Genomic DNA, 22,021 nt, shown 5'->3' on the forward strand with positions numbered 1-22,021 from the left:
GTCTCTGTCACAGTGTAACACTGGGGTAAAGTACCAATGGCTCCGATACTGTGTAACACTGGGATACAGTACCAATGGCTCTGATACTGTGTAACACTGGGGTAAAGTACCAGTGTCTCTGTCACAGTGTAACACTGGGGTAAAGTACCAATGGCTCTGATACTGTGTAACACTGGGGTAAAGTACCAGTGTCTCTGTCACTGTGTAACACTGGGGTAAAGTACCAATGGCTCTGATACTGTGTAACACTGGGGTAAAGTACCAGTGTCTCTGTCACTGTGTAACACTGGGATACAGTACCAATGGCTCTGTCACTGTGTAACACTGGGGTGCAGTACCAGTGGCTCTGTCACTGTGTAACACTGGGGTGCAGTACCAATGGCTCTGTCACTGTGTAACACTGGGGTAAAGTACCAGTGTCTTTGTCACTGTGTAACACTGGGATACAGTACCAGTGGCTCTGTCACTGTGTAACACTGGGGTAAAGTACCAGTGGCTCTGTCACTGTGTGACACTGGGGCACAGTACCAAAGGCTCTGACACAGTGTAACACTGTGCTAAATTACCAATGGCTCTGTCACTATGTAACACTGCGCTAAAGTACCAGTGGCTCTGTCACTGTGCAACACTGGGATACAGTACCAGTGGCTCTGTCACTGTGTAACACTGGGATACAGTACCAGTGGCTCTGTCACTGTGCAACGCTGGGATACAGTACCAGTGGCTCTGTCACTGTGTAACACTGGGATACAGTACCAGTGGCTCTGTCACTGTGTAGCACTGGGGTAAAGTACCAGTGGCTCTGTCACTGTGTAACACTGGGGCGCAGTACCAAAGGCTCTGTCACTGTGTAACACTGGGATACAGTACCAGTGTCTCTGTCACTGTGTAACACTGGGATACAGTACCAAAGGCTCTGACACTGTGTAACACTGGGATACAGTACCAGTGTCTCTGTCACTGTGTAACACTGGGATACAGTACCAAAGGCTCTGACACTGTGTAACACTGTGCTAAAGTACCAATGGCTCTGTCACTATGTAACACTGCGCTAAAGTACCAGTAGCTCTGTCACTGTGCAACACCGGGATACAGTACCAGTGGCTCTGTCACTGTGTAACACTGGGATACAGTACCAGTGGCTCTGTCACGGTGTAGCACTGGGGCGCAGTACCAAAGGCTCTGACACTGTGTAACACTGCGCTAAAGTACCAGTGGCTCTGTCACTGTGTAACACTGGGGCGCAGTACCAATGGCTCTGACACTGTGTAACACTGCGCTAAAGTACCAATGGCTCTGTCACTGTGTAACACTGGGGCGCTGTACCAATGGCCCTGTCACTGTGTAACACTGGGGTAAATTACCAATGGCTCTGTCACTGTGTAATACTGGGGTGCTGTACCAATGGCCCTGTCACTGTGTAACACTGGGGTAAAGTACCAGTGGTTCTGTCACCGTGCAACACTGGGATACAGTACCAGTGTCTCTGGCACTGTGTAACACTGGGATACAGTACCAGTGGTTCTGTCACCGTGCAACACTGGGGTAAAGTACCAGTGGTTCCGTCACTGTGTAACACTGGGATACAGTACCAGTGGCTCTGTCACTGTGTAACACTGGGGTAAATTACCAGTGGCTCTGTCACTGTGTAACACTGGGGTAAAGTACCAAAGGGATCAGGTCTGTCACAGTGTCATACTGGAGTACAGTACTAGTAGGAACGGGTCTGTGACTGTATAACTGGTGGGGATGGGTCTGTCGTTGTAGAAACAGTGGGTACAGGGGCACACTGAGAGGCAGTACCTGTCTGCGAGAACGGGTGGCACATTCCTCCAGGGTCTCGGCAGCCTCCAGCTTACCCTGGCGCCGGTACAGGGCTCCAAGATTCCTCAGTGTAGTGTTCACTGTGGGGCTGTGGGGGAGACTGGGTTAGTAAGATTCTGCACAAGCTGTGGTTGGGAGTTGGGGTAGGCAGTGCAGCTATTTGGGGTCTGTGCCCACTGTCTAATCACAGTACTGCTCACCACCTACCCTGGCCATTTCCTATTTCAAACAAACTTCATTCATAATAACAAATACAGACAGTAGATTCGGTTAATTGGGCCATCCGTTAATTGGGACAGCTCTTAAAGAACAAAATCTAATTGAGAAAATAGTTGGATTCCCTTCATTTATTTGGGACACAATGCTGCTTAATTGAGACAGGAGACTGTTGCTGAACAGTTTCTAATTAGCATCACTTGCACTTGTGTGGCCGTTATATACCACACTGCTCAGAGCAAAAAGCTTTTCAATAGTGTCAATTGCGTGTGCACGAGTTATGTTATCCATATGGGCCAACGGACATTGATTCAAAAAGCAGTGGTATTTGATAATTTTGCTTCTCCACACGGTCTGAGCAGGTCCATAGTATGCAAAGACACGGGTGACCGTCACTTCCCCATTGCAGCTGTGCCGTGGGAGTAATATTCTGACCATGCAGGAGGGATCTGAATGCAGGGCCCCTCTCATCGCAAGCCAAGCAAGGTCTTGGTGCTTGTGGGTGAGATCCGCCGATGAGGCGTTCTGCCAGGTGACTCGGGCAGTCTGCTCAGGGAAACACCCAATCAAGCCCTTGTCCCGCAGCGTCTGCAGGATGTTGACCCACTGCCTGATGGTCGTGTGTTGATCTGGAAGAACTTTTCCAAGAAGAACCGGTAGGGTGGCAACATCCTGCTGACTGGGGCGTTGGGGCAATAAGGCCACACCTACCCTCCACAATACCAGGGACTGGTGGAACCTCAGAACAGGGTGACAACATTGGATCCACGCACAGCCTGGTGTAGGCATACATAAAGGTAGCCATTAGAAGGGCAACGTTGGCACACTTTTCACCCATTCTCTGGGGACCCACTGGACTCGCCCAGCACAGGGTCTGAACCGAAACCTGCCATTGTACTGCCCCCTGTGACCCTTGTCCCTCAGATACTCATTTGCCTCACCAACGGGTGTTTTCCCGCTGGCCACGCTACATATTCTCTCCAGCAATCACCTCCCACTCCCTGGTCACAGCCCTGGGGGAGTAGGCACAAGATTGGACCATCCTATAAGGGAGGGGTGTGGCCTGTCCTGGGGTGGGGCAGATGGTTTGTTCTTTCTGGGGAGGTGGGGACAGGAATCGGACCTCACTCTGATTGGTTGCCTCACCTATTGACCTTGCACGCCTTGTACCAGCCGCCATATTCTGCGTAGGGAGCACTGTCCTTATGCCGGCCCTGGAACACAAAGGCAGCAGCAGCTCAGTCCCAGTACAGTGATACTCCCCTGCTTCCCACCTGCCTTGTAGCTGTATCCCGTCCTTCCCAGAACTGCCTGGAAATCTCCTCCCCCACCCCCACTGTCCCAGTCCTGCTCAGGATCCCCTCCCCACCCCTGTTCCACATCTGCCCATGATCTACTTCCCCAGCTAGAATCTCCTCCCCTCCCCTGTCCCAGATCTGCCCAGGACCTTACCCCCAACTCAGAATCCCTGCCCCATCCCACATATGCCCAGGATCCCTCCGCTCCCCTGTCATACATCTGTCCAGGATCTCCCCACTCCCCTGTTCCAGATTTGCCCAGGATCTCCCCCCCCCCCACTGGAATCTTCTGCCATACCCTCCCTTCTCTGTTCCTGACCTGCCCAGGATCTTCTCACCCACCTAAAATCTCCTCCCCTCCTCTGTCCCAGATCTGACCAGAATCTCTCCTCTTCCCACTCCTGGGATCCCTCCACTCTCCTGTCCAAGATCTGCCCAGAAATTCTCCCCCATCCCACCTGGAATCTCCTGCCCTCCCCTTCGTTCCTTGTCCCAACCCTGCTCAGAATTCTCACCCCCACCCGGGATCTCCCCTCCTAGTCCCAGAACAGAATCCCCTCACCTCTCCTACCCTAGAACTGCCCAAGACCCCCAACCCTGTCTGGGTCTGTGTTCTCCCAGTTACCCATCCCCACCCAAGGCCTGTCCCTTCCTCCATCCCCACCCAGCCCGGCATCGCTCCACTGCTCTGGAACCGGCAGCAGGTCAGATTCCTCCCTCGACCTGGACTCTCCCTTTGCCACCCAGGGACCCCGCAGGAGATCCCTCCTTCCTGTGGGATGCTGAATGGCAAGAGAGGGTGGTGGATATACGGGGAGAGTGAGAAGGTGGGGGGGGCTGATTGTGGAGGATGGGAGAGTGGAGGGTGTGTGTGATGGATGGGAGGGGTGTGGGTGTTATAGGAGGGGTGCGGGTGTTGTGGAGAGTTATGAGTGTTGTGGGAAGGGTGCGGGTGTTGTGGGAGGGGTGTGGGTGTTGTGGGAGGGGTGCGGGTGTTGTGGAGAGGTATGAGTGTTGTGGGAGGGGTGCGGGTGTTGTGGAGAGTTATGAGTGTTGTGGGAGGGGTGCGGGTGCTGTGGAGAGTTATGAGTGTAGTGGGAGGGGTGTGGGTGTTGTGGAGAGGTATGAGTGTTGTGGGAGGGGTGTGGGTGTTGTGGAGAGGTATGAGTGTTGTGGGAGGGGTGTGGGTGTTGTGGAGAGGTATGAGTGTTGTGGGAGGGGTGTGGGTGTTGTGGAGAGGTATGAGTGTTGTGGGAGGGGTATGGGTGTTGTGGAGAGGTATGAGTGTTGTGGGAGGGGTGTGGGTGTTGTGGAGATGTATGAGTGTAGTGGGAGGGGTGTGGGTGTTGTGGAGAGGTATGAGTGTTGTGGGAGGGGTGTGGGTGTTGTGGAGAGGTATGAGTGTTGTGGGAGGGGTGTGGGTGTTGTGGAGAGGTATGAGTGTTGTGGGAGGGGTGTGGGTGTTGTGGAGAGGTATGAGTGTTGTGGGAGGGGTATGGGTGTTGTGGAGAGGTATGAGTGTTGTGGGAGGGGTATGAGTGTTGTGGGGTTGTGGGTGTTGTGGGAGGGGTGTGGGTGTTGTGGGTGTTGTGGAGAGGTATGAGTGTAGTGGGAGGGGTTTGGGTGTTGTGGAGAGGTATGAGTATTGTGGGAGGGGTGTGGGTGTTGTGGAGAGGTATGAGTGTTGTGGGAGGGGTATGGGTGTTGTGGAGAGGTATGAGTGTTGTGGGAGGGTTGTGGGTGTTGTGGGAGGGGTGTGGGTGTTGTGGGTGTTGTGGAGAGGTATGAGTGTTGTGGGAGGGGTGTGGGTGTTGTGGAGAGGTATGAGTGTAGTGGGAGGGGTGTGGGTGTTGTGGAGAGGTATGAGTGTTGTGGGAGGGGTGTGGGTGTTGTGGAGAGGTATGAGTGTTGTGGGAGGGGTATGGGTGTTGTGGGAGGGGTGCGAGTGTTGTGGGAGGGGTGTGGGTGTCGTGGACAGGTATGAGTGTTGTGGGAGGGGTATGGGTGTTGTGGAGAGGTATGAGTGTAGTGGGAGGGGTGTGGCTGTTGTGGAGAGGTATGAGTGTTGTAGGAGGGGTGTGGGTGCTGTGGAGAGGTATGAGTATTGTGGGAGGGGTATGGGTGTTGTGGAGAGGTATGAGTATTGTGGGAGGGGTATGGGTGTTGTGGAGAGGTATGAGTGTTGTGGGAGGGGTGCGGGTGTTGTGGAGAGTTATGAGTGTTGTGGGAGGGGTGCGGGTGCTGTGGAGAGTTATGAGTGTAGTGGGAGGGGTGTGGGTGTTGTGGAGAGGTATGAGTGTTGTGGGAGGGGTGTGGGTGTTGTGGAGAGGTATGAGTGTTGTGGGAGGGGTGTGGGTGTTGTGGAGAGGTATGAGTGTTGTGGGAGGGGTGTGGGTGTTGTAGAGAGGTATGAGTGTTGTGGGAGGGGTATGGGTGTTGTGGAGAGGTATGAGTGTTGTGGGAGGGGTGTGGGTGTTGTGGAGATGTATGAGTGTAGTGGGAGGGGTGTGGGTGTTGTGGAGAGGTATGAGTGTTGTGGGAGGGGTGTGGGTGTTGTGGAGAGGTATGAGTGTTGTGGGAGGGGTGTGGGTGTTGTTGAGAGGTATGAGTGTTGTGGGAGGGGTGTGGGTGTTGTGGAGAGGTATGAGTGTTGTGGGAGGGGTGTGGGTGTTGTGGAGAGGTATGAGTGTTGTGGGAGGGGTATGGGTGTTGTGGAGAGGTATGAGTGTTGTGGGAGGGGTATGGGTGTTGTGGAGAGGTATGAGTGTTGTGGGAGGGTTGTGGGTGTTGTGGGAGGGGTGTGGGTGTTGTGGGTGTTGTGGAGAGGTATGAGTGTTGTGGGAGGGGTGTGGGTGTTGTGGAGAGGTATGAGTGTAGTGGGAGGGGTGTGGGTGTTGTGGAGAGGTATGAGTGTTGTGGGAGGGGTGTGGGTGTTGTGGAGAGGTATGAGTGTTGTGGGAGGGGTGCGAGTGTCGTGGGAGGGGTGTGGGTGTTGTGGAGAGGTATGAGTGTTGTGGGAGGGGTGTGGGTGTTGTGGAGAGGTATGAGTGTTGTGGGAGGGGTGTGGGTGTTGTGGAGAGGTCTGAGTGTTGTGGGGGGGGTGTGGGTGTTGTGGAGAGGTATGAGTGTTGTGGGAGGGGTGTGGGTGTTGTGGAGAGGTATGAGTGTTGTGGGAGGGGTATGGGTGTTGTGGAGAGGTATGAGTGTTGTGGGAGGGGTATGGGTGTTGTGGAGAGGTATGAGTGTTGTGGGAGGGTTGTGGGTGTTGTGGGAGGGGTGTGGGTGTTGTGGGTGTTGTGGAGAGGTATGAGTGTTGTGGGAGGGGTGTGGGTGTTGTGGAGAGGTATGAGTGTAGTGGGAGGGGTGTGGGTGTTGTGGAGAGGTATGAGTGTTGTGGGAGGGGTGTGGGTGTTGTGGAGAGGTATGAGTGTTGTGGGAGGGGTATGGGTGTTGTGGGAGGGGTGCGAGTGTTGTGGGAGGGGTGTGGGTGTTGTGGACAGGTATGAGTGTTGTGGGAGGGGTATGGGTGTTGTGGAGAGGTATGAGTGTAGTGGGAGGGGTGTGGCTGTTGTGGAGAGGTATGAGTGTTGTGGGAGGGGTGTGGGTGTTGTGGAGAGGTATGAGTATTGTGGGAGGGGTATGGGTGTTGTGGAGAGGTATGAGTGTTGTGGGAGGGGTGTGGGTGTTGTGGAGAGGTATGAGTGTTGTGGGAGGGGTGCGGGTGCTGTGGAGAGTTATGAGTGTAGTGGGAGGGGTGTGGGTGTTGTGGAGAGGTATGAGTGTTGTGGGAGGGGTGTGGGTGTTGTGGAGAGGTATGAGTGTTGTGGGAGGGGTGTGGGTGTTGTGGAGAGGTATGAGTGTTGTGGGAGGGGTGTGGGTGTTGTGGAGAGGTATGAGTGTTGTGGGAGGGGTATGGGTGTTGTGGAGAGGTATGAGTGTTGTGGGAGGGGTGTGGGTGTTGTGGAGATGTATGAGTGTAGTGGGAGGGGTGTGGGTGTTGTGGAGAGGTATGAGTGTTGTGGGAGGGGTGTGGGTGTTGTGGAGAGGTATGAGTGTTGTGGGAGGGGTGTGGGTGTTGTGGAGAGGTATGAGTGTTGTGGGAGGGGTGTGGGTGTTGTGGAGAGGTATGAGTGTTGTGGGAGGGGTATGGGTGTTGTGGAGAGGTATGAGTGTTGTGGGAGGGGTATGAGTGTTGTGGGGTTGTGGGTGTTGTGGGAGGGGTGTGGGTGTTGTGGAGAGGTATGAGTGTAGTGGGAGGGGTTTGGGTGTTGTGGAGAGGTATGAGTATTGTGGGAGGGGTGTGGGTGTTGTGGAGAGGTATGAGTGTTGTGGGAGGGGTATGGGTGTTGTGGAGAGGTATGAGTGTTGTGGGAGGGTTGTGGGTGTTGTGGGAGGGGTGTGGGTGTTGTGGAGAGGTATGAGTGTTGTGGGAGGGGTGTGGGTGTTGTGGAGAGGTATGAGTGTAGTGGGAGAGGTGTGGGTGTTGTGGAGAGGTATGAGTGTTGTGGGAGGGGTGTGGGTGTTGTGGAGAGGTATGAGTGTTGTGGGAGGGGTATGGGTGTTGTGGGAGGGGTGTGGGTGTTGTGGACAGGTATGAGTGTTGTGGGAGGGGTATGGGTGTTGTGGAGAGGTATGAGTGTAGTGGGAGGGGTGTGGGTGTTGTGGAGAGGTATGAGTGTTGTGGGAGGGGTGTGGGTGTTGTGGAGAGGTATGAGTGTTGTGGGAGGGGTGTGGGTGTTGTGGAGAGGTATGAGTGTTGTGGGAGGGGTGTGGGTGTTGTGGAGAGGTATGAGTATTGTGGGAGGGGTGTGGGTGTTGTGGAGAGGTATGAGTGTTGTGGGAAGGGTGTGGGTGTTGTGGAGAGGTATGAGTGTTGTGGGAGGGGTTTGGGTGTTGTGGAGAAGTATGAGTATTGTGGGAGGGGTGTGGGTGTTGTGGAGAGGTATGAGTGTATTGGGGGGTGTGGGTGTTGTGGAGAGGTATGAGTATTGTGGGAGGGGTGTGGGTGTTGTGGAGAGGTATGAGTGTAGTGGGAGGGGTGTGGGTGTCGTGGAGAGGTATGAGTGTTGTGGGAGGGGTGTGGGTGTTGTGGAGAGGTATGAGTGTTGTGGGAGGGGTGTGGGTGTTGTGGAGAGGTATGAGTATTGTGGGAGGGGTGTGGGTGTTGTGGAGAGGTATGAGTATTGTGGGAGGGTTGTGGGTGTTGTGGAGAGGTATGAGTGTTGTGGGAGGGGTATGGGTGTTGTGGAGAGGTATGAGTGTTGTGGGAGGGGTATGAGTGTTGTGGGGTTGTGGGTGTTGTGGGAGGGGTGTGGGTGTTGTGGGTGTTGTGGAGAGGTATGAGTGTAGTGGGAGGGGTTTGGGTGTTGTGGAGAGGTATGAGGGTTGTGGGTGTTGTGGGAGGGGTGTGGGTGTTGTGGGTATTGTGGAGAGGTATGAGTGTAGTGGGAGGGGTTTGGGTGTTGTGGGAGGGGTGTGGGTGTTGTGGAGAGGTATGAGTGTTGTGGGAGGGGTTTGGGTGTTGTGGAGAGGTATGAGTGTTGTGGGAGGGGTTTGGGTGTTGTGGGAGGGGTGTGGGTGTTGTGGAGAGGTATGAGTGTTGTGGGAGGGGTTTGGGTGTTGTGGAGAGGTATGAGTGTAGTGGGAGGGGTTTGGGTGTTGTGGGAGGGGTGTGGGTGTTGTGGAGAGGTATGAGTGTTGTGGGAGGGGTTTGGGTGTTGTGGAGAGGTATGAGTGTTGTGGGAGGAGTGTGGGTGTTGGGAGGTGAGGGTGGTGGTGGACGTGGGGTGTGGGCAGAGTTGTGACGATTGTGGATGGGTGTTGGGGTGTGAAGGGGTTTTGAGGGTGGAGGATGTCGGGTGTGGGCAGAGTTGTGATGATTGTGGATGGGGGAGCTGGGGGTGTGAGAGGGTTTTTGAGGGTGGGAGAGGGTTTTTGAGGGTGGGAGATGTGGGGTGTGGGCAGAGTTGTGACGATTGTGGATGGGTGTGGGGGTGTGAGAGGGGTTTTGAGGGTGGGAGATGTGGGGTGTGGGCAGTGTTGTGACGATTGTGGATGGGTGTGGGGGTGTGAGAGGGGCTTTGAGGGTGGGAGATGTGGGGTGTGGGCAGTGTTGTGACGATTGTGGATGGGTGTGGGGGTGTGAGAGGGGTTTTGAGGGTGGGAGATGTGGGGTGTGGGCAGTGTTGTGACGATTGTGGATGGGTGTGGGGGTGTGAGAGGGGTTTTGAGGGTGGGAGATGTGGGGTGTGGGCAGTGTTGTGACGATTGTGGATGGGTGTTGGGGTGTGAAGGGGTTTTGAGGGTGGAGGATGTCGGGTGTGGGCAGAGTTGTGACGATTGTGGATGGGGGAGCTGGGGGTGTGAGAGGGTTTTTGAGGGTGGGAGAGGGTTTTTGAGGGTGGGAGATGTGGGGTGTGGGCAGTGTTGTGACGATTGTGGATGGGTGTGGGGGTGTGAGAGGGGTTCTGAGGGTGGGAGATGTGGGGTGTGGATAGAAAGGGAGCAGGTTAGGGTGGGGGGATGGACTTACCTTGCTCATCTCCTCCCGTTCCTCTGCGTGCATCCAGATGGGTTTATTCTCCCCTAGGACAATTAAAGGGAAATTCCTGTCACTCCCTGAGCTTGTCCAACACCCTCCCTCCTGGGTTTGAGAGTTTCTGTTGACAGCTTTCCGGCAGGGGACTCATGGAGTGAGCTGCTTTTGGGCGTTGCCCCATACCCTTTACATTTTTACATGGAACCACTCTTAGTTACCTTACCTATACCTACACTAAATGATCTATATTATTGAACTACGACTTTTACTTATTGAAAATGAATACCAGAGCACGAGAAGCCAAAGAAGGGAAAGGTTCCGCCGGGAACGGAAAAAAAAATGGTGATCCTGGAACTTCGAAGGATGCTCCGGTAACTATGAAACAAATGAAGAAACTTTTAGAAGAGTGTTATGATAATTGTGGGGGATTTTAACATGCGAGTGGATTGGGAAAATCAGGTCAGCACTGGATCTCAAGAGAGAGAATTTGTAGAATGTCTGCGAGATGGCTTTTTAGAACAGCTTGTTGTTGAGCCCACTAGGGGATCGGCTGTACTGGATTGGGTATTGTGTAATGAACCGGAGGTGATTAGAGAGATTGAGGTGAAGGAACCCTTAGGAGGCAGTGATCATAACATGATTGAGTTCACTGTGAAATTAGAAAAAGAGAAGCCGAAATCTGATGTGTCGGTATTTCAGTGGGGTAAAGGAAATTACAGTGGCATGAGAGAGGAACTGGCCAAAGTTGACTGGAAAGAGACACTGGCGGGAAGGACAGCAGAGCAGCAGTGGCTGGAGTTTATGTGAGAAATGAGGAATGTGCAAGACACGTATATTCCAAAAAAGAAGAAATTTTTGAGTGGAAAAGGATGCAACCGTGGTTGACAAGAGAAGTCAAAGCCAAAGTTAAAGCAAAAGAGAGGGCATACAAGGAAGCAAAAATTAGTGGGAAGACAGAGGATTGGGAAGTTTTTAAAACCTTACAAAAGGAAACCAAGAAGGTCATTAGGAGAGAAAAGATTAACTATGAAAGGAAGCTAGCAAATAATATCAAAGAGGATACTAAAAGCTTTTTCAAGTATATAAAGAGTAAAAGACAGGTGAGAGTAGATATAGGACCGATAGAAAATGATGCTGGAGAAATTGTAATGGGAGATGAGGAGATGGCAGAGGAACTGAACAAGTATTTTGCATCAGTCTTCACTGAGGAAGACAGCAGTATACCAGACACTCAAGGGTGGCAGGGAAGAGAAGTGTGCGCAGTCACAATTACGACAGAGAAAGTACTCAGGAAGCTGAATAGGCTAAAGGTAGATAAATCTCCTGGACCAGATGGAATGCACCCTCGTGTTCTGAAGGAAGTAGCTGTGGAGATTGCGGAGGCATTAGCAATGATCCTTCAAAAGTCGATAGATTCTGGCATGGTTCCGGAGGACTGGAAGATTGCAAAAGAAGGGGGCAAGGAAGCAAAAAGGAAGTTATAGACCTGTTAGCTTGACATCCGTGGTTGGGAAGTTGTTGGAGTTGATTGTCAAGGATGAGGTTACAGAGTACCTGGAGGCATATGACAAGATAGGCAGAACTCAGCATGGATTCCTTAAAGGAAAATCCTGCCTGACAAACCTATTACAATTTTTTGAGGAAATTACCAGTAGGCTAGACAAGGGAGATGCAGTTGATGTTGTATATTTGGATTTTCAGAAGGCCTTTGACAAGGTGCCACACATGAGGCTACTTAACAAGAGCGCATGGAGTTATGGGTAAGTTACATACGTGGATAGAGCCTTGGCTGATTGGCAGGAAACAGAGAGTGGGAATAAAGAGATCCTATTCTGGTTGGCTGGCGGTTACCAGTGGTGTTCCACAGGGATCAGTGTTGGGGCCGCTTCTTTTTACATTGTACATCAATGATCTGGATTATGGAATAGATGGCTTTGTGGCTAAGTTTGCTGACGATATGAAGATAGGTGGAGGGGCCGGTAGTGCTGAGGAAACAGAGAGTCTGCAGAGAGACTTGGATAGATTGGAAGAATGGGCAGAGAAGTGGCAAATGAAATACAATGTTGGAAAGTGTATGGTTATGCACTTTGGCGGAAAAAATAAACGGGCAGACTATTATTTAAATGGGGAAAGAATTCAAAGTTCTGAGATGCAACGGGACTTGGGAGTCCTTGTACAGGATTCCCTTAAAGTTAACCTCCAGGTTGAGTCAGTGGTGAAGAAGGCGAATGCAATGTTGGCATTCATTTCTAGAGGAATAGAGTATAGGAGCAGGGATGTGATGTTGAGGCTCTATAAGGCGCTGGTGAGACCTCACTTGGAGTACTGTGGGCAGTTTTGGTCTCCTTATTTAAGAAAGGATGTGCTGATGTTGGAGAGGGTACAGAGAAGATTCACTAGAATGATTCCGGGAATGAGAGGGTTAACATATGAGGAACGTTTGTCCGCTCTTGGACTGTATTCCTTGGAGTTTAGAAGAATGAGGGGAGACCTCATAGAAACATTTCGAATGTTAAAAGGCATGGACAGAGTGGATGTGGCAAAATTGTTTCCCATGATGGGGGAGTCTAGTACGAGAGGGCATGACTTAAGGAGTGAAGGGCGCCCTTTCAGAACAGAAATGCGAAGAAATTTTTTTAGTCAGAGGGTGGTGAATCTATGGAATTTGTTGCCACGGGCAGCAGTGGAGGCCAAGTCAGTGGGTGTATTTAAGGCAGAGATTGATAGGTATCTGAGTAGCCAGGGCATCAAAGGTTATGGTGAGAAGGCAGGGGAGTGGGACTAAATAGGAGAAAATGGATCAGCTCATGATAAAATGGCAGAGCAGACTCGAAGGGGCCGAATGGCCTACTTCAGCTCCTTTGTCTTATGGTCTTATGGTCTTATACAGTTAATCGAAGACTCACCGCAATTGAAGAAGCGTTGAATTTGAGGAAAGAAGAATCAAGAACATTCAGACGTGAAATCCACCAACATCAAGTCAGGATTTCGGAGTTAGACGAAGATGGCCGTAAAAGAGATAAAAGAATTGAAGCGCTTGAAAAAAGTTTAACTTCGGTAACTCAGCAATTGGAACGCTATCAAGCTAAGACTATCGATCTTGAAAATGGATCCTGACGACAGAATTTGCACTTAATTGGTTTCCCTGAGGATGTGGAGAAGGGAGATCCTACTAAATACTTGTCTAAAATGCTAATGGATGTGTTTGGCTCTGATATATTGGAAGAACCACCAATATTAGATCGTGCTCATTGCTCATTCCGTTTTAATCCGGAGAGATCGGCTAAACCCAGACCGATCATTATTCGGTTTCATTATGTCCACAAGAAGGAACGAGTTATCCGAGCGGCTCGGAAGAAAGGTATGATCAAATTTCAAGATTTCAAGTTCAGAATTTTTGAAGACTACACCCAAGACGTATTGAAAAAACAGATGGCTTTTAAACCTCAGATGGCAGAACTTTATCGTCGGGGCTATAAAATAGCGCTACTGTTTCCAGCCCGTCTGAGAGTGGTTATGCCAGATAACTCGCGCAGTCTGTTTAAAAATCCGATGGAAGCCCAAAGCTTTCTCGATGATCTGCCTCCCTCTACGGAGGATTAGTCAATGTATCATTTGGTTTTTTCTCTCGTCTCTGATTGTTTAGTTCAAGGCTTTGTTTTTTCGATCTGGCAGTGTGGGTTCATTTTATATAGTTAAACGATATTAGGCTTTTCTGTTAGTGATCCTGTATATCTTACTCTTAATACCTTTGGGTAGTTATTTAGTTATAATTTTAATGTTTGTTTTCTTTTCAAAATGTTACTAAAGTATTATATTTTAAAATGGGGGATTGTTTTTTTCTTTTCCCCAGAATCCTTGCTGTTTCTTACGTCATCTCCGATCATTTATATTTGAAAAATTAATATAGTAATATGATTTAATGTTTGATGTACTTTGTAATATGAGTAGTAAGGAACTTCTTAATGCTTTTAATCGCTTTAGATTTTTTTTCTTGTTATAGTTAGTTTTTACTTTTTTCCATAAGGGTGGTGTTTTTCTTGATAAACATATTTCTTTTGGGTCGCCCTCCAGAAAGATGGGGGTAGGTTTAGTCTTAGATTTAGCATTGGCCACCGTCTGGCTTTTTTCTGGGGTTTTGTGGGAGGTGGGTGGTATTTTTCCTTTTATTCTTTTTTCATTTTTTCTTTTTAAACGGGCTGACCAGAAACTACTAAAATGTCTGAAATGTTGTAACTTCCGGTTCCTCTTTGGACCTTTTTTCCTCTTCCGGGGTCATGAGTCTCTATTCTGGTTAACCCTTTACATTCTTTATACTCAAGCTCATTATGATGGATAAGACCATTAATTTAGTTTCTTGGAATACAAATGGTTTAAACCACCCGGTTAAACGGAAGAAAATTTTTAAAGTATTCCACAGGATGAATGCTCATATTATTTTTGTACAAGAAACTCATGTCCGGAAAGAGGATAATCAACGTTTCTTTAGATTCTGGAAGGGCCAACAGTATCATGCGAATTCACAAGCTAAAGTAAAAGGCGTTTCTGTATTTATAGATTTGTCAATTTCATTTACACACTATGAAACAATTTCAGATTCTAATGGCAGATTTTTTATTGATTACTGGCTTGCTATTTAACAAAAAAGTTGCCATGCTCAATGTTTATGCTCCAAATGTTGATTGTCCTGATTTTTTCAAGGATCTCCTCACATCTCTTCCCAATTTAAATGACTATATGCTGATTATGGGTGGTGATTTTAATTGTTGTTTAAACCCTTTGTTAGATAGATCCAAGTTTAATCAAGTACTTCCGAATAAATCAGCTACCCTTATTAACTCTTTTATGATTGACTCTGGAATTTCAGAAATTTGGAGATTCTTGCATCCGAATGACAAAGAGTTCTCTTTTTTTTCACATGTACATCAGCATTATTCAAGAATTGACTACTTTCTTATTGACTCTCGATTAATTCCTTTTGTTACGAGTTGTGAATATGATTCTATTGTTGTTTCTGACCATGCACCGTTGAAATTATTTATCAACTTAAGGGATATATCTACTAATTCTAGACAATGGAGATTTAATATCTCTTTGCTTCAAGATTCAGATTTTGTTAGGTTTATTGATGAACAGATTAAGCTTTTCTTTACAACGAATTCCACGGATGATATTTCCAGTGGGATCCTCTGGGATACTTTTAAAGCATATATTCGTGGACAAATTATTGCATACACTGCTGGATTAAAAGCGAACTAATAAGGAAATACTTAAACTGGTTAATAAGATTAAAGAAGTTGATAAGTAATATTCTATAGCTCCTAATCAAGAACTTTATAAACAGAGAGTTGAACTTCAAATGGAACATAACCTTTTATTATCATCTTCAATTGAAAGTCAATTAATTAAAACTAAGAGTCAATTTTATATACATGGTGATAAAACTGGGAAACTTTTAGCTAATCAATTGAAATCGGCCTCGGTTAAACAACTGATTCTTAAAATTCGTAAACAAGATGGCACTTTGACAGTTGACCATGATGAGATTAATAAATCCTTTCAAGAATTTTATACCTCTCTTTATCAATCAGAATTTCCTGATGATTCCACTATAATGTATGAATTTTTTAAGAAATTGAATATTCCAAAATTATCATCTAATGAACGTTCAAAACTAGATGTACCTATTACTGTAGAGGAAATAAAGAATGCTATTTTTTCAATGAATTCAGGTAAAGCACCTGGTCCAGATGGATTTACAGTAGAATTTTAAAAATTTTTCTCAACTACCCTAACTCCTTGGCTATGTAACGTTTTTAGGGAAGCAGTTTCAATAGGTAAATTACCACAATCTTTCTATCAAGCTTCTATTTCCCTAATTCTTAAAAAAGATAAGGATCCTACTGAATGTGCATCTTATAGGCCTATATCTTTGCTGAATGTGGATTCTAAGATTTTTTCTAAAATATTGGCAACGAGATTGGAGAATGTATTACCCCAAATTATTTCTGCTGATCAAACTGGATTTATTAAAAATCGTTACTCTTTTTTTAATATTAGGAGATTAATGAATATCGTTTATACGCCTTCACCCAAAATTCCAGAATGTGTCGTTTCATTGGATGCTGAAAAAGCTTTTGATAGAGTTGAATGGGTATATTTATTTAATACCCTTGAGAAATTCAATTTTAGTCCGATATTCATTTCCTGGATTAAACTGATATATTTTACCCCTTTAGCCTCCGTATTTACTAACAACCAAAGATCCCCTTTCTTTCATTTATTCCGTGGTACTAGGCAGGGTTGCCCTCTTAGTCCATTACTATTTGATATTGCTTTGGAACCGTTAGCTATTGCCATTCGTGACTCCCCTAATATATTTGGCATTACTCGTGGAAATGAGACTCATAAATTATCACTATATGCAGATGATCTACTATTATATATTTCTAACCCAGGAAAATCTATTCCGGCAGTATTAACTTTGCTTGCTCAGTTTAGTAGCTTTTCTAGTTATAAACTGAACCTAAGTAAGAGTGAACTCTTTCCATTAAATATGCAGGTTCCTATTTATAGAAATTCTCCATTTAGATTGATTACTGATTATTTTACTTATTTGGGAGTTAAAATTACTAAGAGACATAGGGATCTATTCAATTTCAACCTTTTACCATTAATTAATCAGGTTAAACAACTGATTACCAAATGGTCCCCTTTGTCTCTATCATTGATTGGCCATATTAATGCTTTTAAAATGATTATTTTACCCAAATTTTTATATTTATTTCAAGCGATACCGATTTTTATTACTAAATCTTTTTTTGACATTATTGACTCTAAGATTTCTTCTTATATATGGCAAAATAGAAATGCCAGATTAAGTAAAAAATACTTACAGAAATCTAAGAAAGAAGGTGGTTTGGCATTGCCTGTCCTAAGATTTTATTACTGGGCAATTAATATCCGATACTTAATATTTTGGACACAAGATTGGAATATAACTCCAAGCCCACATTGGGTAACCCCTGAAGGCCATTCTGTACAAGGGTTTTCTTTAGCCTCCATTTTAGGAACTTTATTGCCTTTTACACTATCTAAATTGAATAAACAAATCTTCAACCCTATAGTTAAACATACATTGCGAATATGGTTTCAATTTCGTAAATTTTTTGGCCTGAATGAATTTATGTTATCAAGTCCTATTATATCTAATTTTTTTTTCCAACCTTCGGTAATGGACCAAGCCTTTTTGATATGGAAAACGAAAGGCATAATATGTTTTCGCCATTTATTTTTGGATAACTGCTTTATGTCTTTTGAGCAGTTATCTCAGAAATTTGATTTGCCTAGATCCCACTTTTTTAGATACTTACAAATAAGAAATTTTTAAAACATTACGTTGCCTACCTTTCCGACTTCCAATCCTTCTGGCACTCTTGATAAAATTTTAGGCTTTAATCCTTTGCAGAAGGGATTAATAGCAATAATTTATGATATAATTATGAAATTACAGCCAGATATATCTGATAAAATTAAAAATGAATGGGAAAGGGAACTTCAACTTTCCCTACCTACAGAGAAATGGGAAAAAATTTTTCAATTAGTTAGTACTTCTTCTATATGCGCTAAACATACTTTAATACAATTTAAAGTAGTACACAGAGCTCATATGTCCAAAGATAAACTAGTTCGTTTTTATTCTCATATAAACCCTACTTGTGATAGATGTCACTCTGAAGTGGCTTCTTTAACTCATATGTTTTGGTCCTGTCCACTTTTGGAAAAATATTGGAAAGACATTTTTGATATTATTTCAACAGTTCTATGCTTTGATTTAAAACCCCATCCTATTACGGCAATCTTTGGATTGCCAATGGTAGAACATAGATCTTTGTCTTCTTCAGCCTGTCGAATGATAGCTTTTGTTACTTTAATAGCGAGAAGATCTATTTTGTTGAACTGGAAGGAAACTAATCTCTAACTACATTCCAATGGTTTTCTCAAACCATATTACGTTTAAATTTGGAAAAAATTAGAAGTGATATTTTTGACCCTTCGGTTAAATTTGAAGAAACTTGGAAACCTTTTATGCAACATTTTCATATGATGTAATTTGACCTTTCCGAATCTTTTTTCTAAACTTATATTATATGAGGAGAGGAGCAGAGTTAACGACATTGTTGAACATGTCCGATATAAGCTGTTGGTCTAGCCCTGTTTTGTTTTTTTTTCTTTTGGGGTTTTTTTTGTTTATATATATTTTTTCTTTTTATTTCTTTTTTAATGTTTAATCTCATTATGAGTTTGGAAGTCTTTTATATCTGTGTTACTTAAAATTCATTTTATATATGTTGATGAACATTTTTCCAATCTCTGTGTACCAACTTTGTTATTGAGTTTGTAATTTTGAAAAATTAATAAAAAGATTTAAAAAGAAGAGAGTTTCTGTCCGAGTAGCCCAGGTCAGTATGTGCAGAGTATATTGCAGGTGGTGCTGAGGAAGAGGGAGGTGCTGGGGCTGAGCAGCTGTTTTGTCCTGGGTGGTGTTGAGTTTGAGAGCCGTTGGAGCTGCACTCACTCACCCAGGCCAATGAGGAGTGTTCATCACACTCCTGCCATGGTGTCTGAGCAGCAGTTCTGATGTTTTTGGTGAACATTGACCCTCAGGATGTTGGGGATGGGAATGTCATTGAACATCAGTCAGACTCTGTTGGTGGAGGCACTCGCTGCCCGGCACTTCAGTGACCTGTACATCACCTGCCACACATCAGCCCGTGTCTGAATGTTGTCCACGTCTTGCTGCATCCAGAATGGGCTGCTTCATTAGGAGGGGAGTTGGGAATGGGAATGAACGCTGCTTTCAGCTGGGGAGAGAAGTTCAGTGGAACAGTGAAAGGGGAAATGCTGACTCGTGCCTACTGTGCAGTATCTATCAGACATTGCCATGCAAAGTTCTGGACGTACCATTGACAGATCCAAACTCCTTCTCGTGAGCGCGGGTCAGAATGTCCTTGTACAGAGTCTCGGCTTCCTTGTACTTGCCCTGCTTCAGGTAGCAGGAGGCCTGTGGGAGGGGAAGCAGTGGAAAGAGGATTAACCCCTCCCAAACTGGTACCTCCGAACCCTGACTTAACCACCACCATCCCTGACCCTCAACCTTCACCAGCCTTGACCTAGGAATCCTCCAAGTTCACTTTCAGGCTCAGTCAGTAGTAACAAAGGCAAATGCAATGTTAGTATTTACTTTGAGGGAACTGGAACACACAGGCAAGGATGTACTGCCAAGGCAATGGTCAGATAACATTTAGAATATTCTGAGCAATTTTAGGTTAAGATTTAAGGACAGATGTGCTGGCCCTGGAGGAGGTGCAGAGGAGGTTCACAAGAATGATCCCAGGAATGAAAGGCTTAACATATTGTATAGTATGTATGAGAAGCATTTGAGGTCTCTGGGCCTGTACTCAATGAAGTTTAGAAGGATGAGTGGGGATTTCATTGAAACCTATCAGATACTGAAGAGTCTGGATGGAGTGGATATGGAGAGGATGTTTCAGGAGGAGAGTCTACAATCAGAGGGTACAAACTCAGAATAAAGGGGTGTCCCTTTACACTGAGATGAGGAGGAATTTCTTCAACCAGAGGGTGGTGAATCTGTGGAATTTGTTACCACAGTGGACAGTGGAAGCCAAGTCATTGGGTATGTTTAAAGCAAAGATTGATACATTCTTGACTGGTACACAGGGGTTAAGGGTTCTTGACTGGGGAAGGCAGGGGAGAATGGGGTTGAATAAAAAGTCACCCTTGACTGGTGGAACAGACTCTATGGACTGAATGGCCTAATTCTGCTTCCATCTTATGGTTTTTTGACCCTGACCATTCCCTGAACCTCCTCTGTACCATATCAGATCAGTGCCAGAATGTGCAGAGTGCACAAACATCTGATCAACTGGGCCTCCTACATGCGGGAGGCCGTCTCTTTTACACGTGGGCTCTCGAGTGCATGTGTTTTCATCTCAGCGGGCTCCCACACTAATTTGCCCAGCGTGTACCATTACTAATATGACTCTACTCAATTGCTGTTCTTGCTCTGTGCACATGTAACCCACTCCAAAGGCCAAAACTCCTTAGTGCTCATTGCCTAAATGTTGAACCCTGTACCCATGCACTGTCTGCTCAATCCCCTCCCCAGTATCTCCCCCCCACTCCCCTCCCCTGCCCTCCCCCTGCCTGCCCACCTCACCAGGTTGTTCTTGGTCTTGGCCACGTTGGGGTCGTCGGTGCCGAGCCGGCTCTGGTAGATGTCGAGAGCCCGCCGGTAGTAGTACTCCACTTCCTCGTACTTGCCCTGGTTCTGGCACAGCAGGGCCAAATTGTTCAGCTGCTTCGCCACATCAGGGTGGTCTCGGCCCAGCACCTAGGGACATTCCCCATCATGGCATGTGGGTACAGGCCCTGGTCCAGTCCACCACTCCCAACCGAGTCACCGCAGGTAAGGACCCACCCCTCTACCCCTCCCGTTCCTGTCCCAGCTGACACCCTTCCCCTCCTCTCTACGCCCCATCACCCCATCCCCTCCCTCATCACAGCACGTGTATGCCCTTCAACCCAAATCTACTTCCTCCTCCCCCCCAGGACTCTCCCCATACACCCTGTCACCTCAACCTCTGTAAGAGCAGGCATCCACCCCTGACTAATCTGACCCCCACAGGTAACCTTTCCTCTCTCCACCCCAAGAGCCCTGCTCCTCCAGCACCTCTCCCCCAGCTCACCCTGACCCATGGTGGGGATAAAACCTTCCAAAGCAGTCCCGACCAAACAGGGCCGGTCTAGACAACACCCACCTTCCCCAGCCAGGTCCATGGCTCGACCGATGCCCCACTCCGCTGCTCCACCTATACCAGGCACCCACAACACCAGTCTCACCCCAACCCACGCACTCACCTTCTCACGGATCTCCAGCGCCCTCTTGCACAGGGGCTCGGCCTCCTTGTACTTGCCCCTCTTCCCGTGCAGAACGGCCAGGTTGTTCAGGGTCGCTGCCACCTGCCAACAGGGCACAGACTTAGTCCTGGATCACCTACTTCCCCCAGCATGGGAGGGAGAGTGAGTCCCAGATCACTCACCGTGGCCCCGGCCATGGTACGGGTAAGAGCAGGGGCCCTGGGGCCAGCGAGGAGACTATCCTATTGCCTCCTATACCCACTCAGCACACCTACATGAAACGCTGTCGCAGGGGATCAGCATCCGTCAGAGATCCCCACCACCCAGGCCGGACTCTCTTCCCGCTGTTGCCATCAGGAAGGAGGTACAGGAGCCCTCAAGCATCAGGCACTTGAACCAGTGGGGATACCTTTATTCAACTTCACTTGCCCCATCGTTGAAATGTTCCCACAACCTATGGACTCACTTTCAAGGAGCCTTCAACACGTCCCGATTATTGCTTATTTATTTATTTATTTATTATTAGTAATCCTTCTTGTTGTACTTGCACAGTTTGTTGTCTTCTGCACTCTGGTTGGGTGGTCTTTCATTGATTCTGTTACGGGTTGTTATTCTATAGATTTATTGAGAACTCCAGCAAGAAAATGAATCTCAAGGTTGTATATGGTGATGTATACGTACTTTGATAGTAAGATTTACTTTGAGATTTTGACCTTTAAACGTTATACCCTGTCAATTCACATACTCATCTGATTGCTAGAGTCATGCAGCAAGGAAACAAGCCCTTCGGCCTGACTGCTGCATGCTGACCAACATTCCTGCCGAGTTCCCATCTACCCATGCTAGGCCCACACCATTTCAAAACCCTTTCTATCCATGTCCTACTGTTAAAAGTCCATGGAAAAGAGTATCATTGACATTTTGGGCAGAGACCCTTCGTCAGGACTGGAAAAGGGTTTCGGCCCGAAACATCGACTGTACTCTTTTCCATAGAAGCTGCCTGGCCTGCTGAGTTCCTCCAGTATTTTGTGTGTTGCTCGGATTTCCAGCATCAGCAGATTTTCTCTTGTACGTTACTGTAACAGCTCAATGACTTCCTCTGGGACCTTATTCCATTTACAGACCACATTCTCTGGGAGAAAAAGTTGTCTCTTTGGTTCCTATTAGGTCTTTCCCTGCTCACCTTAAACCTATGCCCTCTAGA

General features: G+C 47.2%; 1 protein-coding gene across 3 annotated transcripts in view; it reads right to left on the bottom strand.

Moving 5' to 3' along the window:
• Nucleotides 1-22,021, bottom strand: part of klc1b (kinesin light chain 1b) — a 73,916-nt gene that overhangs the window by 18,457 nt on the left and 33,438 nt on the right. For all 3 annotated transcript variants that reach the window (XM_063040468.1, XM_063040470.1, XM_063040471.1), the window contains exons 7-12: nucleotides 20,818-20,919; nucleotides 20,117-20,290; nucleotides 18,841-18,940; nucleotides 9,871-9,923; nucleotides 3,187-3,254; nucleotides 1,804-1,912 (exon numbers count right to left, since the gene is read on the bottom strand). In XM_063040468.1, coding sequence (XP_062896538.1) covers nucleotides 1,804-1,912; nucleotides 3,187-3,254; nucleotides 9,871-9,923; nucleotides 18,841-18,940; nucleotides 20,117-20,290; nucleotides 20,818-20,919 — 606 coding nt within the window. The remainder of the gene's footprint in view (nucleotides 1-1,803; nucleotides 1,913-3,186; nucleotides 3,255-9,870; nucleotides 9,924-18,840; nucleotides 18,941-20,116; nucleotides 20,291-20,817; nucleotides 20,920-22,021) is intronic.

Source organism: Mobula hypostoma, chromosome 2 (genome assembly GCF_963921235.1).
Source record: "Mobula hypostoma chromosome 2, sMobHyp1.1, whole genome shotgun sequence".
NCBI lineage: Eukaryota > Metazoa > Chordata > Chondrichthyes > Myliobatiformes > Myliobatidae > Mobula > Mobula hypostoma.